Genomic DNA, 23,725 nt, shown 5'->3' on the forward strand with positions numbered 1-23,725 from the left:
TCTGGAAACACGAAATCAAGATTTTTTTTCAAGAAGAATTGTTATGCATTTCAGATTTACAAACAGAAGCAACTAAATTGAAGCAAGGAGACTATAGTGTGAGTGAGTATGTCACCAAGCCTCGGACTATCTGGGAGGAATTGGAGAATTTTTTACCAAACATTGGATGTACCTGCGAAGTCAAATGCTCATGCAGAGCATCAGAGACTAATGTGCAGCAAAAATCAGAGGAAGCTATGCAGTTTTTAAGACGTCTAAATGAATCTTACAGCAATGTCAGGTCATATATGAAATTAAACATAATCTCATCTCAATATCAAACTTAATTACAGATTCCTCCTTGCAAATTATATTCTCTAATTTGGGGTGCTTTATTCAGGATTCAAAGACCAGGGAGATGACTGGTTCAATAAGACATCAAGTTGGTTTGTGCCTGTTTTCTGCTCATGATCATGTTGTTAATTATGTTGGAAATTTGTGGCACAAATGACTTGGCCATCTTTCTTATACGAGATTAGGAACTTTAATATCTAAACATAGTTTTATAGAGTTGAAAGACATGTACTGTGATGTTTGTCACATGCTAAACAAAAGAAGTTATCTTTTTCGAACAATGAATCTCGTGCTAATAAAATGTTCAAGCTTATTCATGTTGATATTTAGGAACCACCTCCCAACCCTTCTTTGCATGGACATAGATATTTAATGACAATTGTGGATGGGTATAGTAAGTATACAAGGATTTATCTTATGTCAAACAAGTCTGAAACCTAAAACCACATTATACGTTTTGCTTTATATGTTGAAACTGAGTTTGAAACTAAGTTACTAGAACTGTTAATGGGTGTGAATTTAACATGACTAGTTTCTTTAACTCTAAAGGCATAGTACATTAAACTACTTGTGTTGAGACCCTTGAAAAAAAAATGGGATAGCTAAAAGAAAGCATCAACATATTTTTGTCGTATATTTCAATTCATTTTTAAAATTTTAAAACTAAATTATATGAAAATTTAGAACATGAATAATCAAATTTAAAAAATAAAAATATATTTAAAATTAAAACAAATTAATAAAGAACCATCTCTAATTACATAGAAAAAGAAAGAGTTACCTAAATAAGAATTTCTTATATTTTATTTAACATATTTATATATTGTTAAGCTATAGGATTGATGTAGTCTAATTGATGTCTCCCGACAGTTCTTCTCCTGACATGGTTTTTACAAGGGGCTTTCATGAATCAAACACACATAATACATGCATCATAATAGCTAAAATCTTTTTTTTGTCATCCACTGATTTTAATATTAAAATACCTTTTGTATATATTATAATACATGTGAGACTCCTCAAACTAAACAACACTTGAATTTAGAAAAAATCGATTTCAAACCAACCAGTTAATGTAGAGACTGCTTGGAGTTTGACCAATTGACATGAATACCATTCCCGAAACAATATTCATAAAAGTTTTTAGAAAGAAACATTTTGAATATCCTCAGGTTATATATCAAGTTGGTCAAGTTGATTCCCCGAAGAGACAAGTCGCTTGCGTATTTTATACAATTAATTCCATTCATATACAGGGCCAATCACCACCGACATCTTAATCCAGTTTCCTTATTTCCAAGGAATGCGATCGCAATAAAAGAATTTGTGACATTATTTTTTGATAATGATATTTTAACTGAAAAGATTTTTATATTGGACATTATCTTTTATTATCTTTTCTTTCCCTACTTTCTTTTAGAAATGTAAAAAATCAATTTGGTTAACACATTTTACTCCTGTTAATATTAAAACATTATCATTTTCCCACTTTTCCTTTAGAAATATAAAAAACCATTTTTGATAGGTGCATTTCACTGTTATAAATTTCAAAATATTATTGACGGATGTCAAATAACTTTTTTTTATTGTTTTCTTTTCTATTGTAAAAGTGATTACCATGTGCTATATTAGTCAAAGGACACAAACATATTCATCATAAGAGGACAAAGCAGTTACCCTCAATCTCTTTCTGCACCATTACAACCACACGTTAACGAAGAAGGCTGGTGAATGTTATTCAACACAGTGATTCAAACAATCAAAACCACAAAAAGAGCTACACTTGTGACTCAAACGCACACATACCAGCATTCACCACAGTGAAGCCTCCATCCACAACGAGATCATGACCACTAACATACCTCGACTCATCACTCCCCAAGTAAACCACAGCTTCAGCCACATCTTCGGGTTTCAGAGTAACACCTTTCAGATTCGAATAAAGTGCAGCAATCCCCTCATCATCAGTGTTCAGAAACTTCCTACTCATCGGCGTTGGAACTGCGTAAGGAGACACACAATTCACGCGTATTCCCAAGGGTCCAAGCTCCACTGCAGCGTTTCGCACCAGCCCCAGAACGCCATGCTTCGAGCACGTGTAAGCGTGCGAAGCCATGCCACCTATGCTACCACACACGCTTGAGGTGGCGATTATGCTGCCACGTCGAGAAGGGGCCATTACCCTCGCCGCATGCTTCATTCCGAGGAAGACGCCGACCAAGTTGACGTTAATAACTTCCTGGAAATCGGACATTTTGTTGTGCATAATGCTGGGGTTCCACACTCCTATGATCCCTGCATTGTTGTGCATGATGTCTAGTTTCCCGAACCTAGAAACGGCAGTGTCCACGGCACGTTCCATGTGATCCTCTTTTGTGACGTCGCAGTGGACGTAGATGGAGGAGTCTATTTCCTTGGAAACAGAGTGACCTAATTCGTCTTGGATATCAGCGATGACTACTTTGGCTCCATGCTTCGCCATCAGTCTCGCCGTACACTCCCCTATGCCACTTGCTCCACCTGTGATCAACGCCACCTTCCCTTCTAATCTGTTTTCCAATCAAATCACAGTTACGATGGATATATGTTTTCACTATAACAAAAAGGAAAATGGTGAAGAGATGTTGGGATGGTTTGGGTTGAGATACCTTCTGGCAACTGCAGAGGAGACTAGTGAAAAACTTCCCATTATTCTCGCAGTTCTTTGCTTTTCAACCACACAGCTTCTTCAATGAGATGTGGTACGTTTTTCTTTCTTCCATTCATATTTATACAAAAGAGATTCATGATATTTAAATTATTTTGTAATCAAATTTTCATCACTTTTTAAATATTGTGTTGAAATAAAATAATTAAAATATTTTATTTTTCAATTTTTTAAATAAAGTAATTGAATTTGCCTCTTAAGATAATTTTCCATTTTAAAAATACGTATTTTGAAATTGAAGTTTACAAAATAATATTACTTATATTTAAATATTAAAATATTGAACAATTTAAGTTTCTCGTACAATGTGTCTAGAGAGTGAGTAGCTTAGACTTAGTCTAAGGAACGACTAGGTCCTCTCTACACACTAGTGCAGAACGGGCTATAGACGTCCGTTCTGTGGGCTTTTTGACGTCCGATCTTCAACGGACGTCTATGTGGGTGACGTCTATGTAAACGTCCGTTGTGTCAGGCCGGACGTTTATACAAACGTCCGTTGTGTCAGGCCGGACGTCTATATAAACGTCCGCTATGTCAGGCTGGACGTTTATATAGACGTCCGTTGTGTCAGGTCGGACGTATATATAGACATCCATATAGACGTCCGGCACCTCGACCCTTAACGTCTACTTGGCTGTATTGTTAGTGGTAGGGGCTGGGGGGTTGGAGGTCCGTTTGTGCACTGCCGGAACGGCCTAAGAATGTAGCCCAGAAACAGTCAAAGGGAGGGAAATTGAGGAGGGAACGACATAAAACGTAGCCCAAAAACAGTCAAAGAATCCGCCCAAGAACACGCAAGAGACTGCAAAAAAAGTACCGAAAACGATTTTTAATCGGTTCAAATCAAAGGTATTTCATCACAGAGCAATGTAATCGGATTGAAAGTTAATTTAAACGGTCCAAAAAAGAGAAAACGCACCTGGAAAATCAATGGAGCAGAGAGCGTTCGCGGGGAGAAGACGAGCGTAACTGCTCGCGGGTTCGCATTTAGAATATTAATACTGTTATAGACGTCCGCCCCCTCCCAAGACGGACGTCTATAATATTATAAACGTCCGCGCCCCCCTAGGACGGACGTTGAAGTGGCTGACACATGGAGAGTTGAAACGTTTAGTGTTCAGCCTAGTGAACGTCCGCGCCCTCCCAGGACGGACGTCTATAATATTATAAACGTCCGCGCCCCCCCAGGACGGACGTTCAAGTGGCTGACACATGGGGAGTTGAAACGTTCAGTGTTCAGCCTAGTGAACGTTCGCCCCCTCCCAGGACGGACGTCTATAATATTATAAACGTCCGCGTCCTCCCAAGACGGACGTTCAAATGGCTGACACATGGAGAGTTGAAACGTTCAGTGTTCAGCCTAATGAAAGTCCGCGCCCTCCCAGGACGGACGTCTATAATATTATAAACGTCCGCGCCCCCCCAGGACGGACGTTCAAGTGGCTGACACATTGGCAATTGAAACGTTCAGTGTTCAGCCTAGTGAACGTCCGTCCTGGGAGGACGGACGTCTATAATATTATAAACGTCCGCGCCCTCCTAGGACGGACGTTCAAGTGGCTGACACATGGGGAGTTGAAACGTTCAGTGTGCAGCCTAGTGAACTCCGCGCCCTCCCAGGACGGACGTCTATAATATTATAAACGTCCGTCTCGCCCCAGGACGGACGTTCTAACGGCTGACCATGGGGACTGAAACGTTCACTTGTTCAGCCTACTAGACGTCCTTCCCCCCAGACGGACGTTAATAATATTATAAACGTCTGTCTTGCCTCAGGATGGACGTTCTAAGGGCTGACCAGGGGGACTGAAACATTCACTTGTTCAGCCTACTAGACGTCCGTCCCCACCAGACGGACGTTCATAATATTATAAACGTCCGTCTCGCCCCCGGACGGACGTTCTAAGGGTTGACATGGGAGCCTAGTAGACGTCCGTCCCACTCCCACGGACGTTTATAATATTATAAACGTCCGGCTCGACCAAGGACGGACGTCTCGAGTTTTACTTATTTACGAATATGCCACCGGTCAATTATATACGTTGGGGCTTTTGTGGACGGACGTCTATGGGGGGACGTTAAAAGCCAATTCTGCACTAGTGACATGAATTAGAGAAAAAAAATATCCACAATGATTAAAACGCTCATAAAATAAAAGTCTTAACAACTTCCAAACGTAATAAAAGCACAAAAATAGTCAAGTTAATTCAAAAATTAAATTGAATCGACTCTGGACGAAAATTAAATTAAGATGACATAAGTTGATAATTTGGTCAAGTTGGTTCGGACGAAAATTGAATTAAGATTATATAAATTGATAATTTAGTTAAGTTGGTTTGGTTGAAGAATCGAGTCAACATATACTAGGAAGAAATTCCAATACAGTCAGCTTAATCCCAAATATGAGCTAAATTGTACAATATAAAGATTTAAATTCAATTAATGCAGGTTAAAGGTTGAGCCGATTCAGGTTAAAAGTTGAGCTGAATAATCCAAATTCATAGGTCAAGCAAAGTGGACCTGACTAAATGTCAAGTCGAGTTGGCCTGACCAAAGCTTCAACCAAGTTGTGATGGATGAGCCTAAGGTTGAACCAAACCGCAACAAGTTATAGGTTGAGCTTAAACAATACGAACCAAAGAGGTTGAAGGTTAAGCTGAGTTAGCCCGATTCAAAATTTAAGTATGTCAAAAGTTAAGTTGAGTCAACCCAACCAAAGGTCGAGTCGGTCTAAACTGAAGCATGACCTAAATTAGTCCGGCCAAAGAATTGAGTCAATTTGGCTTGACCTAAATGTTGACTTGAGTTAGTATGAACAAAGGTCGATCCAAAAGATCAACTCGAGTTAGTTTGATCGAAAAGTTGAGAAGAGTTGGTCCGAGTAAAATGTCGAACCGAGTTGATCCAAGTCAGACAGATCAAGCCAAAGGTCGCGACTATTTATGAAATTGACACTTCTAATATAGAGAAAGTGAATTATTTTTGTTGTAACGTGGCTGAACGAGTGTGGCATATGCGACGGGTGGATGTAAGAGTAATACATCATAACCAAGCAAAAGGATCATTTTCAACAATTATAACTTAATATCAAAGGAAATAGAAACTTAATATCAATTTTGTCTATCCTTAATTTGGAGACCGACATAGTAGGTAGAGACATCATGGTAAGGTTCGGAAGCTGTAAATTGAAATAATGAAGTGATTATAATCCTGAAAGGTTCTGCAAACTGTAAAATGAAATGAAACTGGTAGTTGTGATGGACCTAGATTTGGAACGTGGTGTAGGCACACGGGAATATTCCTAGTGTTCTACCTATCACTGTCATTCTCAACTACACCTAATCTTGGTAAAATTGGGTAAAATCTTTGTACCAGAAACAACAACAATGGATATAAGACATGTTGGTGAGAAGAGATGTTGTGGAACATTATTTACTTATAATCACAAATAACCATCCAAATGTTATTAGGAAGCAAGAGGTACCAGAATCATATCAAGAGTTACTAATAAGATGAGTAAGTTGGCAGGATCTACTGGATAGGGTAAGGAATAAACCCAAAAGCAGGGGAACTAGCAAAATGAAAACTAAAAAGTAGAATAAATAAAATCACATGAATGTCTAATTGGAGCGTTTGAAAAAAAAATGGTGTGACTGGTGAATGTTTGTTATTTGTTTTATTCTATTATAAAATGTTTGCTATTTGGTATTCTAGTGCACCTTTAATTATTTAATCACCATTTTAATTCTGTATTTTATATAATTGTATATTCATATATAGTTCCCAATCACCACCAACCCTTAATCCAGATTCGTTAAACTTTTGTATTAATGGATTCATTTATATTTTTTTACTCAAATCAGTTTGATTAATATTTAAATAAAGATAATATGATTCCTTTATTGAAATCAATGTTAACATATCTAAGAAGTAAGCATATGAGTCCAAACTCTCTACTCCCTTTCTATCTCTTCTTTTATGATTCAATTCCGCTGAAACAGTCCCTTTCAGATACAATAATAAAAATCATATCTAGTACGAATGACAATGCATTTTCGATATGCGGATATTTATTAGATTAAATTTAATTAAAATTATATTTTAATTTATATTTTATTTTGTAATTTAGTTATATTTTATTTTAAAATTTTATAAATCTATATTTTTTTAAATATTTGTGAATATTTCTTGATATCCGTGAACTTTAAAATATTTTTGAGTATTTTTTAAATGGATATCTAACGAGTAAAAATAAGTAACAAGAGTAAAAATAAGTAACAAGTAAATTTTTTGGTTGTGTTAGACATTATTCGTACCTAATCCAACACTCCAAAGTCTCTTCAAGTTGGCCCTATCTTTCGTGAAAGAGACACCCACTCCAAAAATGATTGAACACTTTTTTATAAGTTAAAGTTACTTTTATCTAAAACAGTTCATGTTCCACTCACAAAAATAGATGAGTGATATTGTTTCGGTAGATTAGCATGCATCCAAAATATTGTTTACTTTGAAACATGTCTTCTATGTGTTCTGTTACAATTTTATCTTTAAAATGCGTATGAAAGAATGGAAGAAAAAACAAATATTTAAAGTGCCTTGGTCACTTAATGCTAGGAATAGTTTATACGATTAATAAGAAATTATATTTTGTTTGAATTGTCTAAATTAACTTTTAGTATTAGTTACCAAAATATTACCTACTTAATATTATTGATTTTAAATTAGTTTTTAATTTATTTTGATCTTTAAATCTTAGAACTTGAAGTACCTCTCTCGTGCGCCAAAGCTCTCTCTGTTGCCGAGCGATGCGCATTTGCTTGCTTCCACATGCATGCGTCTTATGCCTTATTTATAGCCTTTTACCTTCCATTGTAAATAGAGATCTTTTTACATCTTTTTTCTTTGCATCCCTTTCTTTTCTATCTTCAATATATGAGAATCACTCTTTCATCATCTGTAAGTTTGCTTTCTCCTACCTTTCTCCATTGAAGCAATTTGGGTTTTCAGGAAACTTGAATTTCATAAACTTGATATCATATAAGTAATTAGATGGTATCTCAGCTCTTCAATTGAAGAGCTGTGCTGCATTCTCTCTGATTTTGTTCTTTATTCCTTCTTTAGCTTTTCTTTCATTTCTTTTGTTTCTTGTTAGTTAGTGCTTATTTTCCAGTTTGCTCATCATGGTAAAGAGAAGTTACACAGTTAACAACTGATAGTCATCTTTATCTACAACCGAGTCAAAGTCCTACCGTAGCTCTTGTTTCATTAGTTCTGGACTTAAACAATTATCAATCATGGAGTAAGTCTATCCTTACTGCATTGAGTGCGAAAAACAAGTCTCAATTCGTTAATGTACAGGCCAAGAAACCAGAAAAGAGCAGTTCTTTCTACAATGCATAGCAAAGGTGTAACGACATGGTGGTGTCATGGATTGCGAACTCCGTGTCACCATAAATTAGGTAACGCATTCTTTGAATGGAGGGTGTGAAAGAAATTTGGATCGACCTGAAATCAAGATTTTTTTCAAGAAGATTTGTTATGCATTTCAGATTTACAAACAGAAGCAACTAAATTGAAGCAAGGAGACTATAGTGTGAGTGAGTATTTCACCAAGCCTCGGACTATCTGGGAGGAATTGGAGAATTTTTTACCAAACATTGGATGTACCTGCGAAGTCAAATGCTCATGCAGAGCATCAGAGACTAATGTGCAGCGAAAATCAGAGGACCAAGCTATACAGTTTTTAAGACGTCTAAACGAATCTTACAGCAATGTCAGGTCATATATGAAATTAAACATAATCTCATCTCAATTTAATTTCAGATTCCTCCTTGCAAACTATATTCTCTAATTATGGAAAAGATACTTTTGTTAGGTAATTTTCTTAAATGAATTTATTTTTATGAAAAATTCAACCAAAGGAGAACCAAAAGTGGAAAGAAAAAATATCAAATTGCACAAATATAGTAATATTATTGATGATGATGCCAGAGAAACACAAATAAGTCCATGTGTATTTTGGATATTTTATTGGCTTTTACTTGGCTAAGGATCCAAACGTGAAGCATCTAACCATATATCTCTATTTAATTTTTCTCTCGAAGTTTGTTTTTTTTTTGGACGATTAGATTGAAAGTAAGAATGATCAATGAATTCATTTTTGTCATGTTTTTGGAATGATTAGTTTGAAAATAAATTCATTTTTGTCATGTTATGATTTTGACGGAGAAGCTGTATTAATTAAATATATATAATTTTTTTAAATTGTTTGTTTAAATTGTTCATGAAGACATAAAATGAGTATTTATATATGTAAAAGAACTCTTTGTTGTGGAAGTGATCGACATGTGCTACAGCAGTAAAAGGATACAAACATATTCACCATAAGGGGACAAAGCAATTACCCTTAATCACTTTCTGCACCATTACAAGCACAGCTTAACGAAGTAGGCTGGTGAATGTTATTCAACACAGTGATTCAAACAATCAAAACCACAAAAAGAGCTACACTTGTGACTCAAACGCACACAAACCAGCATTCACCACAGTGAAGCCTCCATCCACAACGAGATCATGACCACTAACATACCTCGACTCATCACTCCCCAAGTAAACCACAGCTTCAGCCACATCTTCGGGTTTCACAGTAACACCTTTCAGATTCGAATAAAGTGCAGCAATCCCCTCATCATCAGTGTTCAGAAACTTCTTACTCATCGCCGTCGGAACTCCGTAAGGAGACACACAGTTCACACGTATTCCCAAGGGTCCAAGCTCCACTGCAGCGTTTCGCACCAGCCCCACAACGCCATGCTTCGAGCACGTGTAAGCGTGCGAAGCCGCGCCACCTATGCGTCCACACACGCTTGCGGTGGCGATTATGCTGCCACGTCGAGAAGGGGCCATTACCCTCGCCGCATGCTTCATTCCGAGGAAGACGCCGACCAAGTTGACGTTAATCACTTCCTGGAAATCGGACACTTTGTTGTGAATAATGCTGGGGTTCCACACTTCTATGGTCCCTGCATTGTTGTGCATGATGTCTAGTTTCCCGAACCTAGAAACGGCTGTGTTCACTGCATGTTCCACGTCTTCCTCTTTTGTGACGTCGCAGTGGACGTAGATGGAGGAGTCTATGTCCTTGGAAACAGAGTGACCTAATTCGTCTTGGATATCAGCGATGACTACTTTGGCTCCATGCTTCGCCATCAGTCTCGCCGTACACTCCCCTATGCCACTTGCTCCGCCTGTGATCAACGCCACCTTCCCTTCTAATCTGTTTTCCAATCAAATCACAGTTACGATGGATATATGTTTTCACTATAACAAAAAGGAAAATGGTGAAGAGATGTTGGGATGGTTTGGGTTGAGATACCTTCTGGCTACTGCAGAGGACACTAGTGAAACACTTCCCATTATTCTCGCAGTTTGTTTTTCAACCACACAGCTTCTTCGGTGAGGTGTGGTACGTTTTTCTTTCTTCCACTTCTCCTATTTATACAAAAGAGATTCATGATATTTAAATTATTTGTAATTAAATTTTCATCATTTTTAAATATTGTGTTTAGATAAAATAATTAAAATAATTTATATTTCAAATTTTGTTAAATAAAGTAATTGAATTTGCCTCTTAAGATAAATTTTCATTATAAAAAAATATATATTTTGAAATTAAAATTTACAAAATAATATTAGTTTTATTTAAATATTAAAATATTGAACAATTTAAGTTTATCATTACGTATAATGTGTACAGAGAGTAGAAGTCTCGTGTCACTTAGACTTACTCTTTAGGAAAGACATGGTTTTGCTCTTAAAAGAAAAGTCTCACAAATTGAAAGGTAACAAAAGCAAAAATAGTCAGTGAAGTCAAAGAATGAATCGAGTGTCAGGTTGACGATTGAATTGCAATCATCCAGTCCAATAATCGAATTAAGTTGGTATGGTCGACAAATCAAACTAACATATACTAGAAAGAAGATCCAAGTAGAATCAGTTTAAAAAATTAAGTTGAGCCGATGCAAGTTAAATACTAAGGTGATCTAGGTTATGAGTTGAGTCATTTACACTGTGTTCACTTAAAGGTGAAACGTTGTTTATAAAGAAAAGAGGGTGATGATTTGCGAGACACAAATTGTTCGTTTCCGCTGATTTGCGAGTAAAGAAATGCGATGATTTGCGAGATGAGGTTCTTTTTTTCATCTCGCTATCAAGAGGAGATTTGCGCTAATTCCCTCGCAAATAATTATTGACGAAATGGACAATTTCTCCTATGATGATGACCTTGGTTGAGGCAGTAAGAGCATTTTTTTTTACTTATCTGGAGTGGATTGATCCATTTTTTAGTAAGAGCATTTTTTTGACTTATATATCATTGCATGTCATAGCAATATACACATTTCGCCAATAGTTATTTATTAATCTTACCAATTTGTAATCCAATCAATAATTAATATATTACTATTAATATTTCTTACTAATATTTCATATCAATTTTCGTTTATGTTTTTATTAAATTTTTCTGCATTCATTAAATCATAACGACAATTTCTTTTTTCGTATAACACAAACAACACAACAAATATGTAAACTGACAACAAAAATTTCATTCACCAACCGAACACTCTGGCAATCGATTACAATCTTGTGGTAATCGATTACCAGGAAGTTTTTTCCCTTGCACCTCCTGGTAATCGATTACTACTACAGTGTAATCGATTACTAGTGTCATTTCTGCCTACAAAGGTGAAGTTGTGCAGGGGGAGCACGACTTTAACACGTTGTAATCGATTACAACATCATGAAGTCGTTTTTGGGGTGCACGACTTCAACACTGGTCAAATGAACAGTGTGAAGTCGTGCAGGGGGCACGACTTCTTCATTAGAAGTCATTCTGACCCCTAACGATTTGGTCAAAATTTGCCTATTTTTGTAATATGGCAGGCAAATTTGACTAGTTTGGTACAAAAGCCAGACTAAGGTAAGAAGGTTTTGTTGAGTAAAATTAGGGTTTTGTTGAGTTGAATGAAGAAAATATGAGAAAGGGGTAGTGTGGGTACAATGTAAGAGTATAATCTACGTGATTTGGTCTGAGAAAGGCTTTATACAGATATAAAGCGTAATGAAGATAGATAATTATGCATGGCAGAGAGTTTTCATGCAATGTGTTGGTGAGGAAAATAAGAAAAATGTGAAGAATGTTTGTGCTTGAAGAGTTTACGGAGAGAGTTTGTAGAGGAGAAAAGTTGGAGTAATAATAGTTCATGCATGGGTTGTTAGATTTTGTAGTGTGCTGTTAAAGAAAAAGTGAAAGTGTATGATATTTGCATGGATAAAAAGATGTGATTTCAGTGCTGAGGAAGAGGGAGAAAGAAGATTTCACGGGAGAATTTACTGAAAGGAACACATTGTGGTCTTTGCATGGGATTAATGTTTTTCTAGCTTAAGTTAAGTTGGGTAGTGTTTAGTTAAGTGAATAAAAGAAGAAATTATGACACTTTATGAAACCAAAAAGATAAGGAAAACTTTCTTTTAACAACTTTTTTTGACAATTTTTTGACAATTGTTTATGTGGTAGCTTCTGATTGGTCTGTTTCAAATACACGGACCAATACAACAGTGACACATAATCCATTGTCAAAAAGTTGTTAAAATATCATGGTCCAAAAGATAAATTGTATCTGTACAACAAAACTTCATCCAAAGAAAGAGATAAAAAGAAGGACATGATATTTTAACAACTATTTTTAACAACTTTTTGACAACAGATGATGTGTCACTATTTTATTGGTCTGTATATTTGAAACGGACCAATCACATGCTACCACATAAATTGTTGTTAAAAATTTGTCAAAAAAAGTTGTTAAAGAGACATTTTCCAAAAAGAAATAGAGAAAATTTCGAGTTAAAATACTCAATATGACACAATAAATAATTGATGAATTCATTTTACTAAATTCATTTTACTTCAAAATTATTGAATCTCACTTCCATAACAAATAAATTCATTTTACTAAATTATAATTTTTTTACTTTTTAAAAATTAATTTTAATCATTATTTTTAATTTTTTACTATTTATAAACATTTTTACAATTAAATATAACATTAGCAATTATCATTTTATATTACTTTAATAAATATGGGCATTTTGATAATCTTCAATTTCTACCAATTAAACAAATTTTTTAAAACTGTCACATCAATCAAATGCTACAATAATTCTCACAAACTTTACCTCTAAATCCACTCTCAATTACCTCCAAATCCACTAAAGTAAACACAAAAAAATTTACTCTCAAATCCACTTAAATTCATTCAATCATTCTCCCCCAAATCATCTCCCCTAATCACCCCCAAGTGAATACAACATTAATTCAAAGGTTAAGATAAGTCAGTACTAAATATCAATTTGAGTTGGCCCGATCAAAGATTTAACCAAACTATTATGGATGAGTTTAAGGTTGAATTGAGTTAATCTAAGTTGTAGGTCGAGACAATAAAGACCAAAGGAACCAAAGGGGCCAAAGGTCAAGCTGAGTTTGCCCGCTTCAAAAATTAAGTTTGTTATTTTAAGCTTTTTAAGTCTGTTTTAGAACAAACTTAGATTCGGCAGACTTAAATTTTAAATTTGTTATGAAATAATAGACTTAAATTTTAAATATGTTATTAAGCAACGTACTTAAATTTTAAATATGTTATGAATGAATAGACTTACATCATAAGATTCATCTTTCTTATATTAAAGTTCCATCCACAATAATGATCAAATTGGAATATAATACAACATAAATAGATCTTCACAATCAATAATTATTCCAATTCAATTCATCTTCACAACCAAACAAATACAATAAAAATTCAATGATATTTTTTTAAACAACATAATACAAAAAAAAAATAGGGGTAGAGAAATTAAAGTCACCAGAAATGCTCATAAAATCCTAAAACTCTAAAAATTCTCAACCCTAAAAATCACTAACAGACGGCGACAATGGCAACGGTAATGCAAAAGGCGATGTCGAAAGTGGCAAGATGCGACAACAACAACGACAGCGTGAGATTCTACGAGAGGCAATGTGGCGGCCAGATCGAGAGGCGACGAGGCGACTTGCAAGATACAACGCGATGGTCTACAAGAGGCGACGCGAAGGCCTGTGAGAGACAACACAGCGACTACGACACGCCTGCCCTTCGACGCAGAGACGGGGAGATCTCGCCCAAAAATAAAGGTGGACAACACTTTCCATCGGACTTGGATGCAAAAGCGTTGGAGTTGGACATGGAGAAGAATAGAGAGAAGAAAAAAATTCTAAAGGTTGAAAAAAAGTAAAGAAAGGAGTCTTCTGTTTTGAACAGAAGAAGAAAGTGAACATAGTAAAGAAAAAGTTTTCATTTAGGTTAATCCTAGATTTAGATCTAATAACAAATTAACATATACAAAATTAAAGTCTTATTGTATTAGAAAATACTTATAATATTTATTTAAGTATGTTAAGAAACTCAACGGATACAAAAATTTAAGTCTAAATGTATTCCAACATACTTAAAACCAAAATTTATGTTTATTATGATATTAACAAATTTAAAGCATGCACTTTTATTTAGTAAAATGTCATCGCACATTTATTAAATTTTTTTTTTTTGAAACAGACTTAAATTGAGAGAGGCTGATTTTGTACTAATGATTACTTATCACAAATAACCATCCTATTGTTATTAGGAATCAAGAGGTACCATAATCATATAAAGAATTACTAATAAGTGATGAGTAAGTTGGTAGGATCTACTGGATAGGGTAAGGAATTGAGGGAAATTTAGGTGCAATACAAATTTTGTGCTGCAAGTAAGGAAAATAAACCCAAAAGTAGGGGAACTAGCAAAGATTAATAATACACAAAGCTGCATAATTGAAAAATAAATGAATAGTAAAAAGTAGAATAAATAAAATCACATGAATGTATAATTGGATTGTTTGAAAAAGAAAAATGAATGGTGTGTGACTGGTGAATGTTTGCTATTTTCTTTTATTCTATTATAAAATGTCCAATTATTTTAAAATCATTCAAACACGACGTTAAATAACGTATTTGGTATTCTAGTATGCATCATTAATTATTTACTCACCATTTTAATTCTGTATTTTATATAATTTCATATTCATATATAGGCCTCAATCACCACCAAGCTCTTAATCCAGATTCGTTAAATATCGCTAAAATCCCTGGCTAGTGCAAGTGCGTGCTAGCATAGAAAAAGAGAAAAGTTTGGGAGTTGGTGGAGCTGTGTTATGCAACCTATTTGAGAATATGGGGGTGGATGTTTCAAAAGTTATACAAAAGGACAAGTAATGCAACTACGAAAAAGAAAAGTATATGATAATAGTGCTTTTGATATAGGATATAATAAAATATTAAATATATTTTTATTTCTTAAACTTCAACTCAGAATTAGAATTTATTTTTAGTTTTGATATAATATATAATAAATCTCAAATTTTAGTATAAGATATAATAAAATTCCAATTTGATAATAATATGTTTGATATAAGATATAATGAAATCTTAAAGTTTGGTATATTTTAGTCTCTCAATGAATTAATATAGTATTTTTAGTTGTTTTAAATTTTGTTGATGTGTCAAACACATCTCACGTTAATTTTTGAGTTATATACACTGTTTTACACATTTCAATTCAAATGCGAGGCTGAACTCATTTAACAAATCTAAAAAATTAATGTCGTTAAATTAAAAAATCATATTCATTATTTTAAAGTGACCAAAATGTATTAAATTGAAGCCCAAGAAACTAAACTAATATTGTTGAATTAAACAAACTATATATTCATTCATTTTAAAGTTTAAGAATTAAAATGCATTAAAGTTTTGGATACAGACGAATTCCAATTTCAGGTCGAAGTTTAGGAACTAAAATAGTATTCAACCCTATAATAAATTATATAAAAACATAGTGATAGAGAACTATCTTTTGAAGAACATATATGAAAAGAAATTGAGTAAAAGCATTTGCAATTCAAAGGATCTGCGGCGAGGTTAAAGATCAAAACATGGTTTCTTAATTCTTATGGGAACTTAAAGAACATGAAGATCATGATTATAGTTGAAGAATAATTTATAAAATTAAATAAATTGTAATTTTACATTAATTTTACATAATATTAAATTCATTAGTTTGTGCTTACTGAATGAGCGGGCCTCGTTAGACAAAAGTTTGGGTGTGTAATTTTCGTTTTTTGTTATATGTGTTTTGGATTTTGAGCTTTATTTTAGGATTTCTAGGTTTCTTTAAATTTATGTGCCTATATATAAAGGTACAAAAAGCTGATGTAAACATTTTTTTAGTCATATTATAAACATTTGCATTCTTTGAAAGAGAATTCTCTTGATTGTTAAATTAAAACTCTAATTATTGTCAAAGATTAACATCTTTATCACAAATCTTCACTTAACTTATCGATATGCTAGATTGTAATGTTTTCATTTTGTCTTATTTCACATTCTCTCTGATTTATTTCTATTATGTCTATTGGGAATTCAAATTCAGAAACGATCATGTTCTTTTCTATATAGGATAATATGAGATAGTATATAATGATGTCTTATTATAATAACATGTATTAGTACTTTAAGTTAAAAATAAAATAAAGTAAATTATATGTATTGGTATAATAATAGCCCATACGAATGTATTTTTGAATATAATAAGTTTAATTAATAATTTAGTTCTTATATTAAAATATTTTGATTGATTTTGGTTCATTTAATTTTATTTATTGAGTCGGAATATTTGTGAAATAGAATATATGGATCGCTAGTTAAATTAACTTTACCTTCAATCATTTTATCTCCATTACAACCATGGGTTAACGAACTAGGTTGATGACTGTTATTCAACACAGCAATGCAAACAACAAAAACCAAAAGAAAGAAAAAACCTACACCGGTTGCCCAAACGAGCACAAACCAGCATTCATCACACTGAACCCTCCATCCACAACAAGGTCATGACCACTAACATACTTCGACTCATCACTCGCCAAGTAAACCACAGCTTCAGCCACATCTTGGGGTTTCAGAGTAACACCTTTCAGATTCGAATAAAGTGCAGCAATCCCCTCATCATCAGTTTTCAGAAACTTCTTACTCATCGCCGTTGGAACTGCGTAAGGAGACACACAATTCACGCGTATTCCCAAGGGTCCAAGCTCCACTGCAGCGTTTCGCACCAGCCCCAGAACGCCATGCTTCGAGCACGTGTAAGCGTGCGAAGCCATGCCACCTATGCTACCACACACGCTTGAGGTGGCGATTATGCTGCCACGTCGAGAAGGGGCCATTACCCTCGCCGCATGCTTCATTCCGAGGAAGACGCCGACCAAGTTGACGTTAATCACTTCCTGGAAATCGGACATTTTGTTGTGCACAATGCTGGGGTTCCACACTCCCATGATCCCTGCATTGTTTTGCATGATGTCTAGTTTCCCGAACCTAGAAACGGCTGTGTTCACTGCATGTTCCACGTGTTCCTCTTTTGTGACGTCGCAGTGGACGTAGATGGAGGAGTCTATTTCCTTGGAAACAGAGTGACCTAATTCGTCTTGGATATCAGCGATGACTACTTTGGCTCCATGCTTCGCCATCAGTCTCGCCGTACACTCCCCTATGCCACTTGCTCCACCTGTGATCAACGCCACCTTCCCTTCTAATCTGTTTTCCAATCAAATCACAGTTACGATGGATAATTGCATTTTAAATTAGAAACAAGAAAATGGTGACGGGTTTTTGGGTTGGTTTGAGTTGAGATACCTTCTGGCAACTGAAGAAGAGACTGGTGAAAAACTTCCCATGACTCTTGTATCTGATGCTGAAGCTCTCTCTCACTGGTTTTTCTCAGATTTGAAAGGTTGCATGTTCCAGCGCCAGACGAAGACGAAGAGAGTGGCTTTACCTATTGCCTTTTATAATGACACTGACAATAAGTAATGTTATGATATGACGACAATGCTCAAAATGACATCACGTTAAAGAATATGTCAAATTGAAACAAAATGGTAAATAAAAACACATCAACTACTTCTAATTAAATTTTCAATTTGCTAATAAATTTAGATTGAAAGATGAGAGTGGAAATGAATGAATTTAAAAAGAAATGTAAGTAAAATTGTTTAGATAAAAGGAAAAAGTAATCTAAAATAAAAGAAATTAAGAAAAAAGTTTATAAATTATAAGTGATATAATTGGTTTGATTGATAAAATAAATTTTTAAAAATTATTATAAATGGATTTAATTAAATAATAAATTATAATTTTATTATTATTATTTAAGAATTTTAATTTACTTTTATTACTATTTTAATTTTATTATTATTATCATTCATGTTTAAAATCATAAATAATTTATTAACTTGAACACATAACATTATTTCTTACCTTTCCTTGCAAATCAGGTGAAAAGAAAGTCTGACACACAAGTTCATCTCATCTTTGCTATTTTATTAGTTTCTTATTCATTTTTATTTTTTTTAACTTTCCTTGTGATGTTTCTGTTTGCGACAATGCACCTGATACAAACACATTTTTATTGTACATCTTAGTAACTTTCTTTTGTTTATGATTTCTTAATGGCTATTAATAATTAAAAGTTTTCAACTTTATCGTCGTTTTTACAACTTTTAGTGCATTGCAACTAAGGGATTGCAAATAAGGAATATTGTTTCGGTTTGTTTTGGGTTTATAACAGCGATTTTGTAACCGAGGTATATTCAGACGAGATAAAAAGTCAAGTTTTTTTGTATCGCTTCATAAAACCCGAAACAATAAAACAAATAAAAAAATTAAAAACTTAGACATTGGTTCTAGTTTGAATTGAGGTCGTAGACCCTTAAAATTAATTAATTAAAAGATTTATTGTTTCAGTTGGTTCCAGAACTAAGGTAACAGACCCTTTTTTGTCTCAGTTTTTACCAGAACCGTAATCTAAAGTATATTTTTATTTTAAAAAAATTATTGTTTCTGTATCACATAAACCATATGAAAAAATCTTAGAAACACAAACAAACGCAAAAAGCATTGTTTTCTATTTATGGGGAATTGTTTTTTTGTTTTTTTCAAACTTTAAAAAAATATTTAACATAGTTACATTTTGAATTTTGAGCTGAAAATTTTTGTGAGAGAATTTCATGATTTTTGGGTTCTTTATACAAATTTTCATTTCATTTCTAGTTCGTTTGAGCATACTTTAATTTTTACATATACCTATATTTTGATGTGTATGTTGTATGAAGAATAATCAACCAAACGAAAACTTGAAAAACCCAAAATGAAACTAACCCTGAAGGTGAGTTTGGGGCTGAAACGAAACAAAATGAACATCCTAAAGCGTTTATTCGATGAGCTGAAGAACAGTTGTGCACAAAATCAATCGGTCAAAACGAAAAAAAAATCATACCTAAGCACTTAATCAACGTAAAATGAAAGAAAAAAAGCAAGAAAAGTTGAAGAGGATGGCTTCGAAAATGGAAGAAATAGAGCAGCGGCGCACATCACAAACAGAAAAGCTGATGTTTGAAAATGCATCTGTTCGCAAAATTTAACCATAAACAGATGATATTACCTTGGTTATTTTTTTAACTGAGGCAATAAGGGTCTATGACCTCGGTTTTATAAAGAATCGATGCCTAAACTCTCTCAAAAAATATTCAATTATTTTATGTCTCGGTTCTCTAAACAACCAAAGTTGTAGACTTTTGCAATAATTACAAAAATGTCATCGCGCCAGTTTTAGACATCGGTTCTTTTTTTAACCGACACATATACCTTTGCGAAAAATTACAAAAATGTCATCACGCCAATTTTAGGTATCGGTTCTTTTCGAACCGAGGCATATACCTTTACGAAAAATTACAAAAATGTCACCGCGCCATTTTTTTCTTCAGTTCCAACTAAACTAGTGTCAAATGCATGAGTTAAAATCTTTTTTTTACTAGTGGTGGTTATTAAACAGAACCTCTAGTAACTCAATCACCATCTTCATAACCTGAGGTTGTGACTCGATCATCTCTCACATTTGCCCCCATCGTTTCTGAGAGAGACACCAATACCAAAAATAATTAAACATCTTTTTATAGACTAAAGCTATTTTTATCTAAATTAGTTCTTGTTTTGTTCTCAAATAAATCAACTATATTACTTATGGCCAATCAACATATATCTATCATGATTTAATCTTTAAAAGGCATACGAGAGAATAAAAGGATTCAGAAAAGTTTAAACTATCTTAGTGTCAGTCTAGTTGCGATAGATAAACTAGCGACGATCTTGACCGTAGGAGACTGACACTGCAATTTATCCTGGAGACAAGCTTACATGGACAAATTGGTCAATGAATACTCTTTTTATCATTTGAAAGCTATAAGAAGAAGATGAAGGAAGGGTTGCAAACCTCTGAACACAAGATTGGGCAAGAAATATGTTATTCTTTTCATTTACGAAAAAAATTGTCAATAAATCAGTCAATAATCACTAGTACAGTAAGAGGAAACGACAACGATTATTTTTGCCTATAGACAGCGGTTCCCGAACCGAGGCATATCCAGGCGAGGCAAAAAGTCAACTACTTTTTGCCTCGGGTGCGAACCAAGGCATAAAAGGAGAGGATTTGGCCTCGGTTCAACCTTAACCGAAGCAGTAGAGTTTTTTATTTTTTTTAAAAAAAAAATTCGTAGGACTTAATGCCTCGGTTCCCCGTGAACCGAGGCAGTATGTCCCACTCTACTGCCTCGGTTGTAGCTTGAACCGAGGCAGTAGAGTCCTTCTTTAATTTCATCTGCTCCATCATCCTGGAAGCACAGTAAATTTCAAAAATAAGTTGTTGATAAGAATACAAAAAAAAACACGAAGGACGAACTTAGGCAAACTAAAATAGCTGCATGTCCGAGGTCCAAAGGGTGAGGTTATCACGAAGCAGTTGCATGATCAAAGTGCTATCCTTGTATGATTCCTCTCCCAGTGTATCCAATTCAGCAATCGCTTCATCAAAAGCCTAGTGCATATCAAAAGGATAAAGATTCTAGCATTAGTTTGAAATATGCCATCAAAACAGAACATCTCAGTGTGATCGTGGAAGAAGATGGCACTACCTACAAAAAGGTAAACCTCGGTAATCACTCGTCTCATCACATCACAGGCTCAGATCTACAATCACTCTTTCTCCACGATAATGGATAATTAATTATTACCATTTATGTTGACACAGGGATGCAAGAGACCAACAGGAAGTGAGATTGGAGGCACTCCACCCAACACAAGTGTGTGTTCCTCGATTCAGCCAAGTCCACAATCTTCGTCATTCCCGAGTCCAGTGCCTTCCTACCACGCTAGTCCAACCTCTTCCTCCTTCCCCATCCCCACTTGCATTGACACAAACCCCTCTTCCTTTCTCATCCCATTCATCCGTAACATAACTTCAATTCCCGCCAACCTTCCCCCTCTCAGGATATCCAACAACGTCCCTGTCACCCCACCTCTTTCCTCTCCCCGAACCTCCAAGCGCAAGGCTGACTTCGATTTCCTCTCCAACGCTTCCTTCAGCCACCCTCTTTTCGCCACCTCCGCCCCCTCTAGTCCCTCGTGCCGCCGCCACGTTGCGACTTCCACCATCCTCGAGTGCGACGAGTCCGACACTTCCACCATCGACTCTACCTCCAGTCGTTGGGTTAGTTTTCACTATCAGACCCCCGTCGGTCCCCCTTCCCCTACTTTCAACCTCATGAAACCCGCTATGCACCAGATTGCTCCTCAGGAGGGCGTACAGTGGGGTTTCGTTGCAGAGATAGGCAGAGGAGTCTCCGATTTTGAATTCGAGAATGGTAGAGTAAAGCCTTGGGAGGGTGAGAGAATACACGAGGTGGGAATGGATGATTTGGACCTTACTCTTGAATTCGGAAAATTACAAGCCATAAACACAAGTTTGGATAATAAATTGAATAGATTTGAATCAAGAAATCAGTAAAAAAAAAAGAAATGGAAAGGGAAAAAAAGGTTGAACCTGATGTTGGAGACCTGATTTTGGAACCTGTGGTAATCGCCCTTCATCTTGAGGTAGAAGACCTTAGAATCGCTGGAGGAAGCCAAGGGAATAAGGCGAGAGTTGAGGAGCTTGAGAATACCGTCGCAGATGTTGGAGAGCTCGGACTCGATCTTAGATCGGTAGTTGCGGATGACGGTGACGTGATCCTCGTTGTCGCGGCTCTCTTCCTTCTGCTCGATCGAGGAGATGATGCGCCACGAGACACGGCGCGCTCCGATCACGTTCTTGTAGGCTACAAAGAGGAGATTCCTCTCTTCAACGTTGAGTTCCTCATTGTCTGCGGCAGCGGACACCTTCTCATATAAACTAACCGGCAGCGAAGTGGAGAGCAATGCGCCAAAGATATGAAGGCAGCGGCGAAGGGAGGAGGCGGCGTAGGGAGCATAAACGCAGAAACGTCGTTGGAGGCAGCGAGATACACAACCCTCACCGCGACAAAAAAGAAGGCACCGTGGTCGTTGGAGGCAGCGGTGGGAGCAGCAGTGGAGAGAGCACCGACTTCGTTGGAGGCAGTGTGATGCACCACCCTCAGCGCGATTAAATGGAGGCACCGTCTGAAGTGGTTGGAGGCAGCAAAGGAGGAAGCAACATAGTTGTGGAGGCAGCAACGCAGGGGAAACACGCGAAGAAGGAAAACAATGGCATATGTTTTTACTGCCCTAAACCAGGCCTACTAAATCGGTTCCCTAAAACCCGAGGCAATATCCAGTCTACTACCTCGGTTGTGCTGCCACCCGATGCCTAATCCCTTAAAAAATGTTTATTAAAAAAGCATACGCCTCGGTTAGGGGAAACTGAGGCAGTATGGGAATATCGCAGAGTTATATGCTTCGGTTCACTTAGATACCGAGGCAGTTACTGTTTTAGGCACTAGTTAGTGGAGAACCGAGACGTATACATTGGCTTTTATTACAAAACTGCCACCGTCTTTTTATACGCTTTGGTTTGTACAAAACCGAAGCGTATATGGTGCGTTAGAAACTCCTTTTTTTACTAATGAATAAGTTATATCACTACTGATAGACTTTATCAATAGATTAATCTATCGATAAAACATATATCATTTATCGACAAATTTTTCTATCGGTAAATAAAATTTTAATTACCATCAAATTTATCGATAGATTTTTTTTGTCGATAAATGAAATTTTAATTATCGACTGTTGACAAATTTTTCTATCAATAATTTAAATTTTATTTATATTAATAATTTGTGTACAAATGTTGGAGTTGGTTTTAAAATAACAATATAATAAATTCAAATGTAAAATTTTAAAATATATTTTTAATAATTTAAAATAAATATATTTAAAATTTAAAAACAAAATATAAATAAAGTTTATTGTATAATATTAATTTAAATAAAACTTAATCTTTTGTTAAAAATATTAATAAAGATATCAATTTTAATAAAAATATCATTATATCAATTATAATATTTATATTAAGGTTTTAATCCTAATTTCAAAAGACATGAAATTGTTGGAGTTTAGAAAATAAAACTGATACAAAATTCAAATAAAAGAATTAAATTAAGATTTTTTATCTTAAACTTGTTCAAACAATGACACATGTGATA

At 35.1% G+C, this 23,725-nt stretch overlaps 3 protein-coding genes, 1 long non-coding RNA gene and 1 pseudogene across 4 annotated transcripts; 2 read left to right on the plus strand and 3 right to left on the minus strand.

Annotated features, from left to right (window-relative positions):
• Positions 1-1,983: 1,983 nt before the first annotated feature.
• On the minus strand, positions 1,984-3,107 carry LOC124839718 (borneol dehydrogenase, mitochondrial-like). Its single transcript, XM_088108677.1, has 2 exons — positions 2,982-3,107; positions 1,984-2,882 (listed from the first exon to the last, which is right to left on the minus strand). Exons 1-2 carry the CDS (start codon positions 3,020-3,022, stop codon positions 2,111-2,113), a joined length of 813 nt encoding a protein of 270 aa, XP_087964803.1. The 5' UTR covers positions 3,023-3,107; the 3' UTR covers positions 1,984-2,110.
• LOC148201689 (uncharacterized) lies at positions 2,936-8,878 on the plus strand. Its single transcript, XR_015784776.1, has 2 exons — positions 2,936-3,074; positions 8,399-8,878. It is a non-coding gene; the product is annotated as an uncharacterized LOC148201689 (long non-coding RNA).
• A 448-nt stretch (positions 8,879-9,326) lies between these two features.
• On the minus strand, positions 9,327-10,503 carry LOC124839711 (borneol dehydrogenase, mitochondrial-like). The gene is made up of 2 exons (XM_047315617.2): positions 10,416-10,503; positions 9,327-10,316 (listed from the first exon to the last, which is right to left on the minus strand). Exons 1-2 carry the CDS (start codon positions 10,454-10,456, stop codon positions 9,545-9,547), a joined length of 813 nt encoding a protein of 270 aa, XP_047171573.2. The 5' UTR covers positions 10,457-10,503; the 3' UTR covers positions 9,327-9,544.
• A 6,490-nt stretch (positions 10,504-16,993) lies between these two features.
• LOC124839712 (borneol dehydrogenase, mitochondrial-like) lies at positions 16,994-17,975 on the minus strand. The gene is made up of 2 exons (XM_047315618.2): positions 17,865-17,975; positions 16,994-17,765 (listed from the first exon to the last, which is right to left on the minus strand). The coding sequence occupies exons 1-2, from the start codon at positions 17,903-17,905 to the stop codon at positions 16,994-16,996; spliced, it is 813 nt and encodes a 270-aa protein (XP_047171574.1). The 5' UTR covers positions 17,906-17,975.
• Positions 17,976-21,050: 3,075 nt separating this feature from the next.
• LOC124839717 (BES1/BZR1 homolog protein 2 pseudogene) lies at positions 21,051-22,068 on the plus strand (annotated as a pseudogene).
• The last annotated feature ends 1,657 nt before the right edge of the window (positions 22,069-23,725 follow it).

The sequence above is a fragment of the Vigna umbellata genome, chromosome 3 (assembly GCF_029865625.1).
Source record: "Vigna umbellata cultivar VRB3 chromosome 3, Vumbellata_1.0, whole genome shotgun sequence".
In the NCBI taxonomy this organism is placed as follows: domain Eukaryota; kingdom Viridiplantae; phylum Streptophyta; class Magnoliopsida; order Fabales; family Fabaceae; genus Vigna; species Vigna umbellata.

Excerpts from the sequence above, each read along its gene's own strand:
- LOC124839718 (XM_088108677.1), bottom strand. The coding sequence starts at position 3,022 with ATGGGAAGTTTTTCACTAGTCTCCTCTGCAGTTGCCAGAAG. Across the intron at positions 2,883-2,981 it reads TCCTCTGCAGTTGCCAGAAG|ATTAGAAGGGAAGGTGGCGT; the intron begins GTATCTCAACCC and ends ATTGGAAAACAG.
- LOC124839711 (XM_047315617.2), bottom strand. The coding sequence starts at position 10,456 with ATGGGAAGTGTTTCACTAGTGTCCTCTGCAGTAGCCAGAAG. Across the intron at positions 10,317-10,415 it reads TCCTCTGCAGTAGCCAGAAG|ATTAGAAGGGAAGGTGGCGT; the intron begins GTATCTCAACCC and ends ATTGGAAAACAG.
- LOC124839712 (XM_047315618.2), bottom strand. The coding sequence starts at position 17,905 with ATGGGAAGTTTTTCACCAGTCTCTTCTTCAGTTGCCAGAAG. Across the intron at positions 17,766-17,864 it reads TCTTCTTCAGTTGCCAGAAG|ATTAGAAGGGAAGGTGGCGT; the intron begins GTATCTCAACTC and ends ATTGGAAAACAG.